The sequence below is a fragment of the Accipiter gentilis genome, chromosome 9 (assembly GCF_929443795.1).
Source record: "Accipiter gentilis chromosome 9, bAccGen1.1, whole genome shotgun sequence".
In the NCBI taxonomy this organism is placed as follows: domain Eukaryota; kingdom Metazoa; phylum Chordata; class Aves; order Accipitriformes; family Accipitridae; genus Astur; species Astur gentilis.
The window spans coordinates 5200360-5222565 of NC_064888.1; the positions used below are offsets into that span (position 1 = coordinate 5200360).

The 22206-nt window shown below is 41.6% G+C and overlaps 1 protein-coding gene across 5 annotated transcripts in view; it reads right to left on the reverse strand.

The window, feature by feature from the left end:
- Window positions 1-22206, reverse strand: part of P4HA1 (prolyl 4-hydroxylase subunit alpha 1) — a 41100-nt gene that overhangs the window by 3969 nt on the left and 14925 nt on the right. For 2 of the 5 annotated variants that reach the window (XM_049811048.1, XM_049811047.1), the window contains exons 5-14: window positions 20128-20265; window positions 17642-17881; window positions 16244-16434; window positions 15535-15711; window positions 11564-11634; window positions 5319-5418; window positions 3774-3827; window positions 1500-1565; window positions 899-967; window positions 91-187 (exon numbers count right to left, since the gene is read on the reverse strand). In XM_049811048.1, the coding sequence (XP_049667005.1) occupies window positions 91-187; window positions 899-967; window positions 1500-1565; window positions 3774-3827; window positions 5319-5418; window positions 11564-11634; window positions 15535-15711; window positions 16244-16434; window positions 17642-17881; window positions 20128-20265 (1203 nt within the window). Of the gene's footprint in view, window positions 1-90; window positions 188-898; window positions 968-1499; window positions 1566-3656; window positions 3711-3773; window positions 3828-5318; window positions 5419-11563; window positions 11635-12762; window positions 12834-15534; window positions 15712-16243; window positions 16435-17641; window positions 17882-20127; window positions 20266-22206 lie in introns of all 5 variants that reach the window. The other 3 variants (XM_049811045.1, XM_049811049.1, XM_049811044.1) reach the window with 3 other exon arrangements.

The following is a 22206-nucleotide window of genomic DNA, read 5'->3' on the forward strand; positions in this document are numbered from 1 at the left end:
TCCAGTGGAAAAAGAAAACCGAGACAACTCACCAACAAAGCCCCAGACCTCCATGTCACAGGCAGCGAGAACAACGTGAGGCATACTTACCCCATTTGTTTCCAACTAGTACTGGGCAGGCTGCGTGCCGCGTGCTGTAATCTCCTTCTCCACTTGGAAAAAGATTGTACCAGAATACAGCTGTTCCCTGGAAATTGCAGCAGAAACCCTCAGCATTTTGCTCTGTGCCATACATGCTTTCACACCAACTTACTTAACAATAGGGCAAAGGTATGTGTATTTGTATTTCAGACATTCTTTTTAAACTGAAGGCTCTTTTCCATATTCTAATGTTTGCTTTCCTAAGGAATGAGTCTCCTTTGACTCATTCTGTGTCTATATATTCTTGGCTGTTAATTATTTTAAACCCTAAGCCAGTTTAATTCAACTGACCAGTTTTAGCAAGCAAAATAATTTACTAAAAATGAGCAGCAAGCCAGCAAAGACAGAACTCATTCATGACCCTTCTGAGGGGAAAAAACATAACAGGAACACACAACTTCAGGGAGAATTCCCTACAGCGACCTCAAGACTAAACTTGCTTCCAGATTTGAGTATTTTCAAAATGCGTTTTGAAGCATTGTAATGTTTTGCAAAGTCTATGCATTAGAAGCAGTTAAGTCTAGAACGTAAACTACGCACTAACACGCAGAACATCAGAGGCCCTTGCAATCACCAGTACTGCTCCAGTTGCTTCGCTTAGTATTAAGTACCTCTGCGGTCCCATGAATGATGCTCTCATCTTCTTTATATACACTCATTTTAAAGCTTCTTTTTAAACGTTTATACATTTGTTCGTTATATTTTTTGAGTCAGTGGAGAGAGGAGTGCTTACACTGGATAAAAAAAACCTGCTTACCTTTTTAGGCCAAACGCTAGCTCCTACTTCAGGAAAGACGGTAGCTCCCCCTGCTGACACATCGCTCATCTGGAAAGGTGGGAAAAAGCACAGGTAAGTTGGAAGCTGACACATGCCTAAGCATCACGTTTTAGTAAAACAGAATTAGGTTATGGAACAACTTAATTTCTACCTCCCATTTAGCGAGCAAAGGCTGTGTGATTAACAGCCTTAAAAAAGGCTGAAACCCACCCTCTTTGTTCCAAGTGCAACAGCCAGCCTTGTCCCTGAACATTACACGCTGAAGTGTTTTGGCAATGGGCATGCTATAAATACCGATGAAGATATAAAAATGAATAGAGAGTCAGGTAATTTAAGCTGATGCTCAACTCTGAAGAAAAAAAAAACCTCCTTCAGAACACATGGAAGAGCCATGACTTACGGTAAGAAGATACCCCCCATATATTACCACTAAGTTAGTGGCTGCCTTCATTTACAAGTCACTTCAGTAAAAAAAAAAACCAACCAACCAAAAAAACCCATAATGAAATCATTCAACAGTACAGAATATGCAGTGATAGATATTTTTGGCACCAGCACATAGCAGAAATATATCACTTACATAAAACAACCAAGTAGCAATTCTGTTGCCTGTTCCCAATTCCTTAAAAGCATCTGGCTCATCTTTCTGTGAATAAAAGCAAGCAGATTTAATAAGCATTTCATTTTGATTATTGAGAGGAGCCAGTGACATACAGCTGCAGAGCCAGCAGCACACAAACTCATGCAGAAAAATTAATTCAATCTCTCTATTTGGAAGGAGGGGAGAATGCAATATCAGTGTATCTATTAATTTAAATAAACCAGGCACTTTAAAATTCTGTAGGACAGGGAGGGCACAAGCCCAAATTGCTAATGGGTAAGAACAGCTGTACTGTCTGAAAATGAGTATATAAATCCTCTTTGCAGCCACAAAGTTAATTATTTAATTACACTTGCTTATCCCTCACCCCCCCCCTCTTGTCTTGTCCTTGGCCAAGATAAGCAACAGGGAGGGCAGCCCTTCAGTCCCCGGTTCACTGAGAATCACACTGCGCCGCAGGGGTGGCTCCAAGCATGCCCCAAGGGGGAAGCTCCTTTGCAGGGTTGTTCTGCCATTGTGGCCTTCACCCCCTTTCCTGCTCCAGCCTTTCTGACCTCGGGCTGGAGCTGCAGGTGCTGCCTGCTGTGCCAGGCAGGCTGCTGCTCAACCTAGCTGGCTCCCTGGCACACAGGCATTTTAGAGTGCCATTAAAAATCCAAGGAGCGATTCATTAAGCAGCACACTATCCCATCCACAGAGTGTCTGTGGAGGTCGTTTCTGAAGCTTTCAACAGGAGTGAGGTAAGGTCCCTGCCTAAACACATGAGAACACGGGTAGTGGGGCTGCAACACCACCAGCCTGCCACTGTGTCCTCTTCCCTGCCACACTCCATCACCCTTGCTCTTTCCTTAGAGCTGGGAAGGAGGGAGGAAGCTGAGTGCACCTCAGAGCCAGAGCCTGTAACAGGCTAACTAGACAAGAGAGCTGTTTCATGACCAAGAGGAGTTTTATCACTTGACAGAAAGAACAAAACCCCAGTTTGATGGGTTAGGATACCAACTTTTGTCACACCTCTATTTCTAACTTCTAGAACCCAGCCCCTGTAACCACTATTTGTGTTCGCTAAAATTCCAGCCATCCCTACTCCCGAAATTAACCCATGCATTTCCAAACAAAAACTGTTAATGCTTTGCAATGCTTTTGAGCATGTGCTTACAGAGCAGAGATCCTGATTAAGAGTTGGTGGCTTGGAATCACAGTGTAAGGTGAATGTAAAGGTGTTAAATCACACGTAAGTATGCCCAATAAATAACCAACTGAATTCAGTGGCATTATTTCCAGCAGTCTGCTTTTCACACAGCAATAAAAAAATAGGTCAGGAATTTAAACCAGGTTAAAAAAAAAAAAAAAAAAAAAAAAAAGATGGGAAGATGAGAAGACCTTGGTAAGCTTTTTCCAGTTTTGGGAGTCTGCTAGCAATCAGCGTGTAAACTTATAACAACAGAGCACTTCTTCCTTACATTTTCAAAATTTCTTCAACAGCATGCAAGATGCCTGCATCTCGGCTCTGGGGAAAGGAGTTCTTTCTCCACATCACAAGCCTACACGGTAAGCTGCAATGCAAGTTTTCCTACGCTGCCTACAAAGCCTTCTTCATAAGAAGAGGGCATTGAGCTCTCACTTGTGCAGCCGCGTTTGCCTTACTCCACAATGCTCTGCAGCTATGGCAGCTTCCAGCTTCAGTGCCTGGATGCACATTAGCCGATGCCACCATCATCTGCTGCACCTGTCAGGAGCATGGGACTTACACCAAGTTTTTATACAGTTTAGCTGTATATCCTTCAGTGATTTTTAAACAAAATGGCTTTCCAGGGCCACTACTATGGCCAGCTGGAGTATTTCTAAATGTTTCCTCAGTTTTAGAATAAAGCTGATGCCCTGTGCTCTGTTAAGAACTATCAGTCATCTCAGAATGATTCTTTTTAAATTATATTTTTGAAAAAAACCCTTGTCGCTCTGTAATGCCTACAACGTGTATCAGTTCAGCTGGTGGTTTAGAGGGCTTTCTCCACTAACATGGATTAGAAAAGTTGAAGAGCTACAAAATTTAATACACATTAAAGAGTAACAATGGTGCCACAGCCAAGAGGCCCAGGTTTCACCAGGTGTCTATCTCTCCTCCATCTCTTTACTTGCCCGTGCAAAGTCAAAGTGGGGTTCATACTGTCCTCCCACTCCATAATTTGCCACCTGAAAAAGAGAAACACAGTGCTTGTGAAGAAGAAAGAGGTGGAGACAGAGAACAGGACTTACCCTTCCAAAATCAAAATGAGGCTCATACTGGCCTCCTACTCCGTAGTTGGCTACCTACAGTGAAAGGAGAAGCACAAAATCTAGTAAAGCAGTATTTTACCCAGACAAGAATTTGACTGCCATTTACAGCCTTTTGACAGATGAAGTTTAAAGATCAAGCCATAGGAAATAGCAAGTCCCTGCCAGCTGAACTGCACTGTATGCAGTAAAGTCCTACTGGCTTTATACACAGACAGCTCTGACTGCACTCAGACTCCTCATCAGTGTACAAGAGCCAGAACCTGGCACTGAGCTTTAGGCTCTCAGCCTTTCAGCCTGCCTTTGCAGTTCTTGACTGCAAAGCTGCAGCTGAACTTGCCCTTCCCCGGGGCCAGCCTTCCTGGAAAGCTCTTCTGTTTGTCCCCAGCTGAATGGGTAAAGACATTCTCCCACTTCTGAGTGCCTGCTACTGTCTAATCTAATGACTTTGAGACCATAGAAGCTGACTGTGAAACTTTTGAAACTCCTGGAGAGCTGAGGGACAGGCTCCAAGGAGCCCCAGGATGTTTGGCCACAAGAGCAGCAGCACATCCAAGACTGGCACTGCAAGTTGCAGTGTACTCTGGGGTAAGCAATCTGGTACTTCTCCAGGGCAGAAAAATATTTTCCTTCTATAGAAACTTTAGAGGTTAGATTATCTTCAAAAATAGTCATGGCACTTCTAACATCATTCAGGTTTAAATCACTTTTTGATCTCTACATCAATAAAGAGCATCCACTGTCCTTTTTGCCAATTGATTTTTATTTTTTTGCCATCTCTTCTATGTATTCATAACCCCATTTTTCAACCAGCTGCTTGGGCATTTTATTATGAGGGGTCTTGACAGAGTAGCACAGAAGCACAACAGCTTTCAGGAACTGCTTTCTAGGTGTCCTGCTTTCTCAGAATCAGTGAAGCAGCTCTTCATTTAAAAGCCTCAAGCAAATGAACAGAAGTACTTCTAAAATAAAATTTACTCAAGTTACATGTACAGTCAGTCTTTCTTTCCCACATTATGGAGATACCAGGCATGCTGTTGGCCTGCCAGGACCAAGGATGGGATGGCAAATCTGAACACCCATCGTCTCCCCCTTTCCCTACAGATCAGTTAAGCTAAACTTTTCACTATCACCACAGCAGCAAGGTTTGACCCTGCAGCAATGAAACTCATATTTTGTTAGTATGGAGATAAAAAACCAAATAGGGTTACACATTCACTTCAACAAGCATGAGGAGTTTCAACTACTACTGTTTCCTTCCAGCAAAAGAAAGCCATTTCCCACTAAAGGAAGCGCTACTCTGCAAAGACAACTTTGTTTCCTCCTCCCTGCACAAAACCCCCTCACTCATTCCTCCCCTGGCCTGGAATCAAACCAGCCATCACAGCAGCTGCCCCCCTGGGCTGAATGAGCTGTTGTGGCCACCTCACCAACACTACCCCAGTGAGCACTGCGCTGCATGCAAAGCCATCCAAAATGAAATGCCAATAGACATTCACCACAACCATACTTGCCCTAAGGGTTTACCTGTAGTTCCTCTGCTGTGGAGACATCAAGTCCTGTTAGGTCCTGTATCCTTGTGTTAATGCGAGATACCACAGGGCTTTCGTAGCCAGACAACCAAGCACTAAGTGGGGGAAAAAAAACCAAAATAAAATAAGGTAGTAATAGACCGTGAGCTAGTAGTACAAATGTGACATTTAGAACTACTTCAAATTTGAGATTTTTTTTTTTTTTTTTTTTTTTGTACTTTTCGAGAATTTGGTAGGATGATCAGAAATATTTCCAGGGTGCTATGAAGGCCTGCATTTAATTAATAAACATGTTTTTTAGAAAGAACACACACAATGCTGGTTTAAAGAAGCTCTAAAACGAAGGACCTTAATTCCCATCCTGGATTACCAAATGACTGAAGAAAATGTTCCAAACGGTGAAATCTGCTTCAAGCTGTCTTCTAAAATGGGGACAAAACACTTGCTCTTACACATTCCAAACAGCTAATTTAGAACCCATATCTGATGCATTTTGAAGTAACATTTGGGAAAGGAATAGGTGAGTTTATTTAGCATACACAGAGTCTATGTGAGTCTAACTCAGCTCTTCCACATGTCATGCACTTACAGGCAAGCACGCTCAGTGATCTCTCCTTTCACATGATTTACCTGGGCAACAGTACCAAAAATTGTTATGAAAAACAATTGAACAAATGCATAAAACTCTTTACCATTTTCCCTGTTGAACAATTTCTACGGGAACAGCCAATTGTGGATTTGGTATTTAGTACACATTTTGGGTACACAGTGATTTTTAAGGGGGGCAGAACCAAACCAACCCATTTTAATTTACTTTTTAAGTAGAAAGGTGAAAGGTCAGCCTCACAGTTCCAAAGGCACCTTCAAAATGTCTGCCTCCTACTGTAAATTAGAATTTTTCAGCTAGAACAACTGTATTTAAAATAACTGGCAAACTAGTCAGCAGAGGAAGGAACAGGTAGAGAAGCAGTTCTACATGACAATCCCTGCCTTCACCCGGACCCAGTGTAGTGTTTTCTCCTCTAAGTGGTTGCTCGTTCTCGAAAGCTGCATGACTGGGCAGCAGCTGCATCATCCAGAAGCAGCTACACACCCACAAGAGCTGTGTTCGGCAGAAAAGGGCACAAGCTTAGTATAACCACAGCTCTGCACATCCCTGCTGGACCTCTACCAGCCATGAACACTTAGATGGAAACAAACACACAGGCATTTTTCATCTCTTTACAAGGTAAACATTTTGTTCTTTTCAGAAAAAAGTATCAATTTCATCTAGCCCCTGTCTTTTTTTTCTTTTTTAAAACCACTCATCTGCTTCCATGATGCTTGTTTTTCTCGCTGCATTACTCCTCCCATTCTAGCCTTTGCACCTTCATTTCACCTGCTCTTCTTTTCCCTCTCTTGGCATGCTCACTACCCTGGTCCTCTTCTCTGTTTACCTTGGCAGCCCCACTGCTAGTCACTAATATGGATGCTAATATTGATGATTTGGACACACCACCACACACACACCCCCCCCCCCCCCCCCCCCTTTTCTGCAGGAAAATAGACACAGCTAGGTCTACCTTTTTTCTAGCATCTGACTCGGCCTTTTTTGCTCATCAGTGGTTCCTGCTGCTCTTACAAGACTGTTGGACAGACATACCTGTGCTCAGAGCCTAGTATCATAGGATTTCTACTCAAATGAACTTTTACATCTATGCTAAATAAAGGTTATTGTCTGTAACACAAAATTTGTATTTAAAAAAAGAAATACCAAAACACTTTGCATGGGAGGAACAGTAGCATGACACGTGACACAAGGCACTGACACAGGTTACAGAATCTCTACGAGCATTTTTTTTTTCTTACAGGACAAATGAACTCTAAGTAAGATTTCTCAAGACAGACTGGCACAAACACATAGATTCATCCACTTCTGAACAGTTAGTATAAGGAAGTGTTACAATGCAACCTTCTTTAAAGTGGTAGGCGAATGCAAAGACTACTCACATGAAGCATTTCCCCCCCACCAAAAAAAGCGCAGCTATGCAGCCGCATGCTATATGCAGCCATGTTGAACAGGTAACACTTGGAAGCAATCCTGCCCTCACACTTCATACACACACAAGAAAAGCTCCAGCACAGCCATCAGCTTCAAAGCATAGGCTCTAGCTACCTCTGTCCAGTCCATAAAGGCTTTAAGCAAAAAAAACCCCAAAACCCACCACCAACCCAAGGAAAGAAAAAAGCAAGCATTCTTCCTATATTGGTTATGTCAAATTGCAATGAATGCTTTCAACAGGGAGAATACTGCATCCTTTCATGAAGGGAAAGTACTATATGCTTTTTAGAAATAAAATTAATTGCCCAAGGGTACAAAGAATGTCTATGAAAGGTGGAGGAAACAGAACTGAAACCATATTCCAAGTGCCAGCCTGTCTGCTGGTTGTTGAGCAAAACCTGGGGGGGGGGCCTGTAGTGCTGAATAGTTTCCTTTGAAGGGGTTACAGCATGATTTAACCCTGTGAGTGTCATGAAATGTGCCTCCATGAGGGTGGAGAGCTCAGGAGGGCCTGCAGAACCCTGCACCAATTGTCCAGCATGAGGAGATCTCTGTGCCTGCTGCATTTAGGATGCACAACGAGGGCCTTTGGTTACTGCAGACTTTGCCTAGTGGCCTTCACAGACTATGTAACCACCTGTGCCTACCTTCTCCTCTTTTGTTCCTAGGTCTCAGCCTCAATCCTTTGCAGACAAATTAAGCATGTGCCTCATTCAAGACCATTTCTAGCAGGTATTCCTTCACAAAACTGAATCTTTTTTCCCTGCTCTTCTCTATCCAAAAAAAAAAAGAAGAAAAAAAAAGGCTCCCTCACCAGTGGCGTATGTAATGCAAAATTAACAGCCTTAAACTATGCTCAGCAAACTTCTTTTCTTTTAAAGTGTGTACAGGTCAAGGTTCAGCATGATTCAATAAAGGCACACAGCTCAATTCTTCAATGTACATTTGTTAAATTAAGTTGCTCCTCTGACAAGTTAACCTGCATGGACAGCATTCTGTTAGATTTTTGACCAGCTGACACCTATGAGTCCACTATGGGGCAGAAAACTTCCTAACAGAAACGGACAATCTTATTTCTGGGAAGTAAGTCATAAGTATGGCAGTTTAAGATGTGGGTGACTTGACTTACAGGACAATTTGATATTTCCTTAATAACTACCACACCAAAACCCCAATTCCCTGACTACAAAGGCATAGTATTTCGGTGTCCCACGTGGCTTTGTAAAAAGACACCCATGAACTAAGCTAGTATGTTACAGAAATTGAAAGAATCTCATTAGCATGCTGAATTCATGCTGGGGGATTGCTTTTCTTCTTCCTCACGCCGAGGTCAGGCTTTTAGCAGCTTTTATATTCATTATAAACAGCTAGCAGTAATTACATTTACTCCTCCCTCTTGTAATTCTCTATCAGGTATCTTATTAGAAATTTTTAATAGCACAATAGTTATATATGCAAAAATAATTTTAGACTAAGCAGTATATTAGGGGAAAAAAACAGACAACTGTCCAGAGCTACGTGATATACAAGGGCTTATACGCCCAAAAGCTCATCTCCTCCAACTGCGCAAGTTGGTCCAGGACCAGACATTACAAAGGCTATATGTCCTTAGTAGTCTCAGCTACACCAGCACCGCAGCAGAGTATTTCAACAACTGCTTTTGTAACAGTCATTGGTCACACGAAATACTGGCATTTATATGTTTAAAACCTTTCTAAAATGTACTTAGTATGTAAAAAAGAACTAGTAGAGACGCAACAGGGAGCGAAGAAAAGCGCAGATTGGTATTTCTGAAGTGGAAACTTTTAACATGATATACTACAAGCTCCGACTGGCTGCTGGGAGGAGAGAGGAAAAAAAGCAGCTTCTTTAAAAGCAGTGTCAGAGTGGCTGAGTTTATTCTGGTACTGCACACAGCCCGGCTTGATGGTGCTCCTCGTACTGCTGGCAAGGTGCCCCCTTTTATACAGCCTGCCACGTACTGCACAGCAAACAGTAGTCCTCTCAACGAAGGGAATGCTGTAATTTAGAAGTGCATTTGCTAGGAAAGAATGTTTGAAGGGGGAAAGCAGTCATCTATTGAAAAAATAAAGCAAGCATTTTTTGGTTTTCAGGAGCAATGATTCATCTGGAATCCAAACCAGCTCAAACAGCTCTAACAGAAAGATGTTTCTACCAGTGGTTCTGCGAGAGAAGTTCAGCGTTCCAGCATTAATAACATGATCCTTCTAAAAGCAGTCTGGCTTGGACTTTGGGGTTTTTGAGGGTGGCTTTTACCTCCCACTATAGCGTGAATTGTCAGGCTAAACAATGTGCGCATGGAGGAATGCAAAGGCAAGGGGAAGCATGAGAAGGGAAGTCCCCTCCACCCTCAAGTCTGTTCCTACCCTCAAAAAATTGTCCGCGCTAACTTCTCAATGTGCTGTCCACCCATGTACTTGTGTGTTTCTTTACAGTTCTAATTCCAGCTTCCAGTGAGACATGGAATAAAAATCTTAGCTTGGTAAATTCTGATTGAATTCTGTGAGTTCCTTAGCTGTGTTGGAAGGAAGTCCCACCTTTTTGAGCTCCAAACCTTAAACGTTTAAGGGTCTCATTCACCAGGTACCAGACAGGAGGCTCTGTTCCAGGCTCGCAGCACACTGCACCAGGGAGGCAGTGGCACTTCACAGACAACGGCTGCCCTTATACTTTATCACAGAGTCCCTAGGCAAGGTACAGCACGTGGCTAATTCCAGATTAAAGCCCTAGGAGAAACAGTTATTTTGTCATGTCACAAAGCCAATGAAAAGGTGATGGCAAACGGGATCTGGCTGCACCATCAACTGCACACATTGACAAGGGAATCAGCTTTTAATAAAGAGGGTGTATTCTCTAGTACTATTTTTTTCTGACCATGGCATCTGCAATAGTCTCAAGGCGTAACACTTCCCACTAATGAAATATCAAAACTCTAAATAAAGAGTTCTTTTAGTAAGGCTCATCTACTTAAATAAGGGCCAATTATGCATCTCAATTTCAATTAGTGATCTGGTCACCTTCTCTAATTCTTATTATTAGCACACCAAGTTTGACAGAAACCATGAGGGTATGTTCAAATGGATTAACAAGTTTCTTAAGTAAATGCCCCAGAGTGGTCTGTGCCACAGAGGACAAATCCTAAGACTGAATAAATGCTTTCTTTAAAACACGCAGTCACAGATAACCGAGGTAGGTAAGACATGGACAGACCTTAAAACTAAAAACAAAAAATAAAAATTAAATGCGGCAACGGACGTTAAACAGGAAGATGTATGTTACTAAAGTCATTCTGGAGGGGGGCTGGGGAGGTAGTTTTAAGGAGCAAACATGTCAGAGCTCACCAGACAACTTCCAGAGGACTCCCACTACCTGCATGCGCTCTGATGAGTAAGTAGATCTGCACGCTGCTGAAGGTGCAAGCCAGTTGTCAATGTATAAACATTTTCAACTTGCCACTACTTGTAACAAGCGTGGCTTTAAGGACCAGACTTCAGCTACAATGATTTTCTAGTTTTCATGAGAGTTATAATCATTCCTGAATCAATCAACTTGTGATGCAGTATTCTGAAGCACTTTATCTTTTTTAAGAAATTCATAGCTAAATAAAAACCCTTGAGCTACTCACCATTCTAATTTCAGGTTTTTTGTTCAAAGAAGCTGAAAGAACACTAGTTTTCTATTAGAGCAGCAACTACGTTCAATCCCTTAAACAAGGAAATTCTTTTAAATTATCAACTGGCGTTAATTAGCACTATTCCCATGAATTACAGCAGCTCATCAGTGCCTAGTTTTAAGCAGCAAGTATCCACATTGAAGTTTAGTGGTAGAGTTGAGCTACACAGGCAGCCTTTCCCACCGCTTGTTAGCATAAGCAGAACCCCGCGCTGCGCTAACGTTTTAGTACATTAGTTGCACTAGATGAGCCATGCTAAGCAAAAGAGGGCACTTGCATCTTTGGCTACCACTAACATTTAGAACTATTCTCTATTTCAGCAGACCCCTTGCTTTGTTATGTGACAGCTCAGTTTGCTTTAGGCCATTCTCTTTCTTCTAAAGAGAGGCTAGGAATATAAAGGTTACACAAAGTCCTTGTTCGCCCCACGTTTAGCGATGAAGCAGTACAGTCCCAGAACAGACTTCCTTGGACTGGATATACCTCTGGAAGACGTTCCCCTTACCTCTTAGAGACTCTGTAATGTGCTGTGGTCAGTTTCCCAGTCTCAGGGTCATGAACAGTAGCACGGCTCAGCTACAAAAAGAGAAAGGACAAGGGCTTACCCACCTCGTAGGCTGCTTTTTTGCCAAGCCACAGGTGTTTGAAAGGGTTCCGATTGGTCTGGATGGTATGCAATGCTCTTAAATTGGCAATATTAGAAGGGCAACAGAAGCTGTAGCTGCCATGTCCAAATCAAAACAAATTGGTTGGAAAAATTTGGTTAGATTGTCCTTTCACTTTTTTCCTCCTTTTTTTTTTTTTTCCTTTTTTTTTTTTTTTTTTGTTTTAAATTAGAGACTTTCTGCAAGTAATTTATGATGCTGAGTTTCACAGACAATTCCTCAACATCCAGAAGTTTAACTCCTTTCAGAAATTTGGCTTAACACCAATGGAATACACGGCCAATCTTTAATCACCGCTACCAAAACCGGGGAAAGGTGGGGGGGTGGGAGGGCAGGCAGGGGACAGGTCATTTGTTTTAGAGCCAGCCAATTTTGGAAAACAGTGGCTAAATTCAAGACTTGTAGCACTCAGTAGACAAGCTGGAAAGAACCAGGAGCCCAGTGAAAATGAGCTTGTGTTCTGCCAGATTTGTGTCAGCAGGAGGTAAAAGAGCCCAGACAGGAGTAGGGGATTATCTCGGACAATGGAGTACTGCGTGACTAATGAACGCGGGCTTTGCATGCCACACACAGTACCGTCTTGAAGCATCTCTTACACATGTAAGGGCACTTCAGGTGGTCTGCTAGATTTTACAGGGAAAGGGAGAACAACTTTTGGTTGGTGAGAAGAGTAAGGGGAAGGGAATATTAAAAAAAACGAAAGAGAAATCTAGATTCTGCTGAAGCTCTTGTAGCATCACATATTTTTTACACCAATTGTAGAGACCTGCTTCTTGTACAGATTGTCATTTGAGAACACACACTGAGAAAGTGACCAAAACTAGAAAAAGGAGAAATCAAAACACGCCCCTAGAACTTCTAGCTGAAGGAAGAGACTGAGAAACTCAGCAGTAACAGCCTGTTACGGATCTGCATGTAATAAAGCGGTGGACTACAAAGCCAAAGTTGTCTTTTTAGACCACCTCTTTTTATTCCCCATAATGAGCAGAATCTACACACTCATTACAGGCCCAAAACATCTGGCATAGAGCTCTCTTACCTTTTGCTAATTCTGTAATGTGCCGTCTCCAAGGCTCCTGTTATGGGGTTTGAAATGGTGGCTCGCCTCAGCTGTGAAGCGAACCATCAGAATAGTTGCATTACAAAGCACATACTGCATCACAGCAATCCGACCATTCAGAAGCCTAAGGGGAAATGTCACGCAAGCCGCACGCAAGCCACCCAGTCATGTTTTGTGGTGGTTTTTCTTTTACAAAGGGGGTGGAAATTCGTAAAGCGGTGATGGGGAAGGAGGAAGAGTCTCCAATTTTACTAGAAGAGAGGGTTTTTAGCGGTTTTTGGGATGTTTTTTTAAACAGAGTGTTAGAGAAGATCAAGTTTTCCAGGAAGTAACGTTTCCATTTCTGTAGCAAGAAGAAGTTTTCTGAATAAAGTAAACTAGAAACTTTCATTTCCTTCATATTGCAACAACTGCTGAAAACAGTACAATATTATGGCATGTGTACAAACAGTCCTTTGTTAGCACTCTATCCTGCACATGTAAGATGAGTTTTATGGTTAAACTGAATCCAGGCAATGTGATCTTGTATAAGCAAAAGACAAGTAAAACCCTACCTTTTTGATTCTTTCTATACCAAAAGCAGCACCGAACTCCTTTAACACTGACTGCTAAAACAAACTAATTACTCAGTCCACAGACACATTTACATCATACTCCTAAGTTACACAGAGTAAGAACTCTTGGTTCAAGGCCTTCGTTTCCCTCTATTACGCTCCACTGACACCATCCCATCTATGTTAATAACTCTGATTCTGAGCCTTATGTGCGCCCTTTAACTCTGTTCATTTGCTATCGAACACTCCATTGTTCATAACCGCAAAGGTTGAGTTGCAGAGCCCACATTTTGAAGAGGCACAAAATGGCATACCAAGTCCCAAACAATTAGAGGAAGTATTTTTCTGTTGTTAAAATAAACTTAGTAAATCAAGGCCTCTCCGTGCCTACTAACAAGGAAAGGTACTGGGAACCCTTAATACACTGCCTCTCCTTGTCTCATCCCATACAGACACATGGAAGAATCAAGGCACAAACTGCAACTCCAGTGAGACTCCTGAAGCCGAATAATGTGGCTTCATCCTGCCAGCTTATGCCACCAGCACAGCAGAAGGCTGGGCATAGATCAGACAGCGCTGTCTTCTGAGAGGCAGCAACAGCAACATCCTGAGCATCGGGGAAAAAGGAGATAACCTTTCAGTCTCAAAAACCACAATCCTCTGGCTACGCTCACTACTGAGCCCTGCAAGGCCTTGGCCATAGGAAATATGTGGAACACTAACCGCATACCAATGCTTCTACATTAATGAACTATGAATCTCCAAGTCTTTACCACGAGCCAAAAATTTGATAGGAAAACAGTTATCTCAGCAAGTTTGGAAGTGAAAATCACCACGTTCACAGGTTTTTATTTTCAGTCCTGAGACTTATTTCTGCTCCATAAAGAAGTGATTCAGTCATATTCCACAGATGTAATTGCCAGAGCTTTTGCAGCAGCAAAGCGGCTTAATCACCCACAGACAAACAGCCAGGACTCTGATCTTCAGACCTGCAGCAAGGCTGCTTGACAGGAGAGCAGGAAGAGATGTTTTACAGGTAAGCAAAGAGAATTGCTGGTACTTCTTGCTTACAGTTCAGAATGTTACCTCAGCAATACAACGCATCAACCTTTAGGAAGCTTTAAAACCACCACCAGGCTACCTAGTACTCAGCGCAGTGGCCAAGGACAGCCTCATCCTCAATGTGCCCATGTATAACCCACAGACAGTTTACTTTGCAGCAGGCCAAGCTAACGGTTTGTCCTATACTTAATGCGCTTATCCTCCTAACCTCCATTTGCTCAACTCTCTCTGGACAAAAAGCCATTTAGGCTAAAAAAAAAAAGAAAAAAAGCAGGAAAATTATATTGCTACAAGTTTAAATATTATTTTAGCAGTAACCGGTAACTGACGGAAAACCAAATCAATGTAACTACATCTTGAGATGCAGAGTTATGGCCACTGGATACTGAAGGCAACTCCATCCATTTGCTGTTTGTCTTGGGCACTCCTGTTTACTCTGACAGTTGAGCTGCCTTGGATTATTCTGCATTCAGAAACAAAAACTTCAGGATCCAGTTTCTGAAATAGGATTTGATAAGCAGGGCAGTGTGAACAAGGAGCTAAGTACCACTGGTTAACTACTGCCCTCTTAAAGCTCCTTCACCTGCAGGCAACTTCAAAGCCTGGGAGACAGACATCAGTTTTATACTGAATGGAAACTACAACATTCATTCTTGTCTATACAAAAATGTGGCATTCCAGGACCAGAGGAATGGCTGCCTTTCCCTAGACAGCACTCTTCTCCATGTCATAACTTTGGCAAACACAGACTTAAAAAAGAAAAAACAAAAACCAGAAAACCAAACAAAACCAGATGACAGGTATAATTCAAGGCAACCCAGCTGCAGTACGGTTGTTTCCTGTTGTAGAACATTCTCCTCCTTATCCAAAACAGCATGCACTGAAATTGTGTCCGCTGGAAGAGTCTGACAATCCTGCACTGCTGTTACCTGGCTCTCTTAATTACACAGAATTTCCAGCTTCCCCACTGTCTCCTGCAAAGAGCATCACCAAGAGCTACAAGGTGAGAAAAGCAACGTGTGAGCACGCTGCACACGCACCTGTGTTCAAAAGGAGACAGAATCACACACACTCACACAGAAAACTACCCACGAAATTTAAGATTCCAAAAGGCAAAGAAGAGCAAGGCATTTACCCTCGGCTTTGCTAGTTCTTTCACAGTTTCAATCTCTTCATCAGAGATGATGTCAAGGAAGCGAACAATTCGAGGTTTGTCCCACTCATCTTCCTGTTTGACAGGGCCCAGAATGTATCTAGGATTCCTGTTTCCATCGTAGTAACGGCAGAAGAGTCTTTTTTGTCTCCGAGGAGTCTGAAAGCAAGGTGGAGCAAGAGATAATCAGAGAACTTGCATAGGATGTTAATATCACCAAGAAACAGAAAGTGTCCTGAGAACAAGAGACAGGAACAATTCACTTCCCCTACCCTAAAGTTATTTTAGAAGTTAAAGAGATGCTTTAAGTTTGAGAAGTTAGTACTTTCAGCACGTTAATATTACTCTGTAATACTGCAACAAGCAGTCCTTTACACAGTCCTATTAAAAATAATTTTATCACTAAAAAAAATCACCCTTGTTCAATTCCACTTGTAAAACTAGACTTCCAACATCCTTATTAAATTAATTACAATTACGTAGTGCATCCAAGTTAGTCAGCAGTGCCTGCGGCAGTATTACTTTTTGTCTACTGGACAGAATGAAAGGGTGAAAGAATCCAACACACACTAATCTACACACTCAGCCAACTGCTCTAACGACTTCCTTGCTTTCACACCACATACAAATTCTTGACATTGTTTTGTTACAGTTGGTTTCATACATTTGAAAACAGTCTACTCCACTTTACCATTTTGAGACCCTCCCCACGGCACAGCATTTCGTACTTCCTTCTCTCAGGCAGGTAATCCTTTTTCTTAACCTCAGTCTCCTTCTCCATCTGGTCTTCTGAGTCTGTACTGGACTTATTTGCTTCTTTTTCTTTAGCCATGATATATTCAAAATATTTCATGTTCCCATTTGCTCTTTGATGTTCAGGATCTGTTGACAAACAAACAGACAAGTTATCACTGGTAAGCTGCCAACTTGTGAAGTAGTATCCAGAAAAGGCTATTTACAAAAAGAAAAAGAAAACAGATGCACAATACTGCTTCTCAAATAGAAATCAGAAACATCTACCCTGGATTGAGAGCTTTCACAGGACAGCTAGAACTCCAAGCTAAGCTGGAAGTGACGCTAGGCTGCGGCACGCGCATATCCTTACTGTCTGCAGCAAAACACACAATGAGCTTTCAGGGCTAAGCTCAACCCATTCACAGTTAAGAAATTCATTAGTGTGAGGCCTGGATCCTCAGTAGGCACAGGAGTCCAAGCGCTAGGAAAAAGGGTTTGGCCATTCCAGCCAATCTCACCAGAGAGGGAGAGACAAGGAAACGGGTCAGGGAGAGAACTGGGACAGCGTGAGGGGCTTCAAACCTAAAGACTCCCCTGATGGGAATTAAGATTTCCAGTGACAAAGCTTTTAACAATCACTAAACTTAAAGAATTTGCCTCCGTTCATTAATAAACAGTTCTCACTAGCCTTCGTTATATTAGTTCTGAACTTCCCATGGCATCCTTTACACAGTCAATCGGTGGAATATTTACAGAATCATAAACACTTTTCATATTTCACAAACCAGGCAGAATCTTAGCTCGCTGTATTGCATTCTGTATTTCTTATTTTTTTCCAAGTTTTTAATCTCAAGTATGCTTAATGTGCATTTAAATAATGTGCAGAGATTTTCGTATCACCAGTTTAGTTTCAATTTCATTAATTTTATTCTTGCCTGTACCTAAGGGGAAGTAATCTCAACACAGGAAAGTAAGATTCAGTAAGAGAACCAAATTTCAGGCAGTAATTACTAAGACAGGTAAGTGGTTAAAAGCCAACAGTGACAGGAGGCAGAAAATACTTCAATAGAAAAGAGCAATCCTTAAAGAAGACACTTTCTGACATGGTAGTTGAGACTATAATTGTCCATCTAAAAATACAGTAGCAAAATACAATTTATGGTAGTACAAGTCTTATTTTACTGAAAACTACATATCAAGATGTTAATGGTAGCACCAGTAATAATCCATTTAAAAAACCCACATACAAGTCCAAACACAAGCAAGACTGTGCTCCTCAGTACAAATCCATAGCTAGCACCTGCTTGAACATGGAGCTAAATCATGGTGAGCTGCAGATCTCTCTTTCACCTACCCAGTTCCAGAAGGCGTTTGGTGAGCATCATGGCTTTGCCCAGATCCCCCTGCTGATACACGGCGTAACTCAGGTAGTCCAGAATGTAGACTTTATCTGCAGAAGACACTTCTCCCTCATCCAACTGTTTCAGAGCTTGTTCCATCCAGAGCTCAGTGTGGTAGTAGTCAGCTTCAGTGTAGGCAATCTTTCCCAGCTCAAAGCAATCTTCAGCTGTTAAAAAGGATTTGTGCTTCACACCTGTATTTAAACCAAACCAAACAGAATTTACACAGAATTCCAGACTAGTCTTCAGAGTAACATGCAGTTATTTCTTATTCTTCAGAGCACAGTTTCTTTCTGTTCTTCAACATCTCCCTTCAGTGGTGGCTATTTGTTGAAGACTCAGTTTAAGTACCTAAAGCCTGTAAATCCTTGGCAGAACACGTAAGCTGCTAGATGCAGTTTTCCATTGCCAGAATACCAGCAACTAGCTAAATGTCTTTACCATTAGTGGAAAATCAAATCAAACCAAACCTTGCTGCTTCAAAACCCCAAACACTTCAAGCAAGAGCAATAGTAAGCCAAATACGAAGTTTCGGAAATCTGTTTTCAAAGACATTGCATTATCGCTTTCAAAACGTTACTGAAGCACATCTCGTTAGTGACAACTTAGTGGGGGAGGAAAAAGAAAAACATGTAAAAAAATCTTGAGCAGCTGGGCATTTAAGTCAGTCTTTTTTAGAAACATTCGAAGAGACCTCTGAAAGATTAAAGCACTAGTAAGCAAATTACAGATTCCTATTTTTGCCACTGCAAATTAAGGCCCAATGAAAAACCAGATTTAATCTTGTAAAAAGGAAACAGGACCTGCCAGTTTTACAGCTAAAATTACATTCCTGATTACATCTTAATACATCCTGAATTTCTAATAGCAGCTCCTACAGCTGCATTCAAACAAGAGAATTCTTCTGTTGAAGACCTGCCTTAAAAGATTAAATAGCTGAAGTGACAGGCCATGAAATGCAGTATCCCACAGGCCAACTTTGTTTCTGCTCACTAATTAAACACCTTGTGGTCCATCCTGTGATGGCCAGTGATTTCAGTTTTCTGAGCCTGAAGCTGCAAACTCTAAAATAACACAAAGATTAGGGAATCGGGTGCAGTGGCAGCAGAGTGCTCTCAGACAGAGATATCCCCCGGAATGAGTAACAGGTTGCAGGGCAATAGCCTGGTCCATTCTGAAGCAACATAACATCCACACATGAAAAGGCAACTCAAAAGGGTGCTTAAGAAAGCAATCATCAAATAGGGTTGGTTGATAGTTAATATAAAGAAACAGCACAGCCTGTAATGGAGGAAAGAGAATTAATAAACAATATGACAGAGTTTAAGATTCTGATCAAAACTTGGTGTCCTGGCCAAACAGAAATTCCCTGGGAAGGAAGACAAGGAGCATAAACAAGTGACAACATGGGATGTTCCTCTCCAGAGCTCTGAAGAGACCAACCTATTCTCTTCTATACTCTAGAGCTTTCAGGTTCTGCAATTACACTTCATTACACACAGTCTGGACAGCTTATTGCTTCAAAAGAAGCAGTAAACTACAGTCCATCCGAAGCACTTTGTCTTGTATTTTTGTGCTGTTTTAAGAAAACAATAACAAACTGCTTACTGTATTAGAATGAATCTGTAGGTCTTTGAGACAGCCTTGAACTAAACCCAAAAGCAAGGTTATACATCATAACTTATAAAGCCAATTACCCTTAATTTTATTAGGCATCTGACCACAACGAGTGCTTGCAAAAACACAGATGGATTGTACAGAGTTGATTTTTTGCCAGTTGGCACAGTACTATTTTCAAACAGAGGAAACAAGGAAAACTCAGCAGAGAAAGAGTCAGTCTTCTAACAAGTGTGACTTCTCCTGCACGTAAACCTATTAAAGACTACCTCAGGTAATGCCACATAAGCTCAAGTCTGTGTATGCGCTCTGTCTTTTGTTTTTCAGTTTATACACTCCATGAAGTTTAAGCTCAAAGAAACTTCAGTCACTCTCAACCTGAAAGGTCCATCTTATCCATGAGAAGGAAACGGAAAATAAATAATGGAACTGTTTTGTTAAAAAGCATTACATTGTGCGAAATTTTCAAATTCTAGCACAAGCAGAAATAAGCATATGAGTTGAGCAAGGAGAATGACAGGACAAAGGAGAGTCTCAATTCAGAAAGAAACTTGTGTTCTGTGCAGTGCGTTTTATCTGTGTGCATTTGGGCAGTGCACTGGCAGAAGAAAGCCCATCAGGCACGGAAGCCAAGTGGATGTAGCTTCCAACAGAACCACCACAGCAACAGACCCAATAGTATGCCAAGAGCGGGTCAATGTTTTCCTATTGTTACCTTCACACTACACAGCTAAACAAGAAAGAACAGAGTTAAATGCTTTGTAATCAGGACATTTAGTAAAAGTTCACAGTGTCTTCTGAAAATAACGTTGATGACTCTTACCTGGAAGATTCCCTCTTGAGAGGGTGTCTGTGTCCAAATTATACGTGTCTTGAAGCCGCAAGAGGGCTTTTGCTGCACCAGTCTGATCTTCGTCATTTGGGAAAAACTGCCGCTGGATAGTCATGTTGGAGATAAAGCCTGGGAAAGACAGGGAAAGACTTGGCCTCCTTTGTTCCAGGAATTCTATAAACTCTATGCATAAAATGACTCCCTACTCCAGGGAAAGCTAACATTTCAAGAAAGGCCATTAATAAGTCAGAAAAAGCTATTAGCCCTGCAGAGCAGCAACAAACACCATAGGTTTGTTTCTACAGGACAGGAGTACCCCTGTGGTTTCACTCAGAAACTATTTTTGTCTTAACAGGTTAAAAAAAAAGAAGCTATATATAACACAAAGACCACTCCTACATGGAGAACATGACAGATAATATGTTGGTAGTTTTCCAACTATTCCACTCAATCTGCCTTCCAGAAAAGGCTTTTCATTTAGTAACATGGAATTTACAAATAATTTAGAAGAGGAAAAAACCAAACAGTGCTAAGAATAGCAGTGTAAAGATTAAGGCTGGTCAATTAGAAGACAAAAACCAAAAATGCTGATGCCTAACTCCAAACAGCTCTTGTCAAGACTTCAGGCAACTAAGCAGCCACTGTGAACCTCAATGCTTTCTGCAGACTTGGGCATTAACATATTTACATAGAAGCTTGAGAAACACACAAAGTTAAAAAGGTTTCTCAAGATCCATCTTCACACAAAACTGAATTGAACTCAAGGCACGTGTTGAAAAGGTAGCATTTCTTTTTTTTTCTTTTTTCTTTTTTTGTGAAAAGAAAGCAAAGGAACAATCAAAAAGAAAAACTTGGGGGCTTTTCAAAGAAGCACCAGGGTGAAGTTTACGGAACAGAAGACAAGCAGGTTCTATGAAGTAAAAAAACGTTCTCTCTGGGAACTGTTGCCCGGTCATTAGTCACATGTAATCATCTCCCCTGTTATGAAAAGTTCCTACTCCTCTCTGGTTAATGTGCACACAACCACTGCTATTGCTGTTACTTGAAGGGCCCTCCAGTAGAGCTAGTGCATTTTCCTCTCTTCAGTGGGAGATCTGATGCTATTTTTCTCCTTCTGCTTCTGCACAGTGAAGAGGATGGAGAGCTGTTCACACTGATGAGGGAAACAGGACTCCAGAAAGCCAGGAGGGCAGCACCAGCATCCTGGTACACGCAGTCACCAAAAGGAACAGCATCAACGAAGTCCACCTTAAGGACCTCAGTTTGAACAAAATGACAGCCACTCTGACATTTTCAGAAAAGTAACTTTCCTGCTCAACAAACTCTTTTGTCCCAAGATCCAGAAGCACAACAAGCTTTACTGTGCTGAGGATAGCGCCAATAGGATGTTTGTTAAGTTCATCTAACATCCAACAGTAGAAAACTAAACAGCATGACCAAAACCCAGACAAAGCATAGTATGCAACACTCAGCTGCAAAATCATCCAAAAAATAACGAACTGGACAAATCTGTGGGTTTTGCCACACTCTAGTAGTCTTTTTTAACTATTCAAACCTGATAACTATTAGTTTATGGAAAGGTGTTCCTGCTTTGAAAAAATAACATATCCTTTCACTCCCATGCATCCTTTCTTTTACTCCACTATGCTTCCCCCAATAATTTCCTTTTTCCTGACAATTTTCTTAAAACAAAACAGTCCACTTTTTTTTTCTTTTTTCTTTTTTTTTTTCTCATTCAGAAGAAGGACTTTAGGCACTGGTCCAGATTTCTGGCTGGCAGGTGCAGAGCCTTTTCAGCTGGCATATTTAGTCCCTCATAGCAGCAACAGGGAAGCTGAATGCGCTGAATCCTTATCACAGACTAACCCTGGGTCTTTTTTGAAAGCTCCACTTTTTTACCATTTCTTACTACAAACCTACACCTGGTATTAGTTAATTGTTGAGACAAATTCTCACAGGTCAAATATAGTCCCCGCTTCTTTGCTGCTAAGTGTCTTTCATAGTCAACTTTTTAATGTCCTGTTCCCTACCAAAGAGCTCCTACTCTTACTAAAGAAAAGAGGCAGCAAA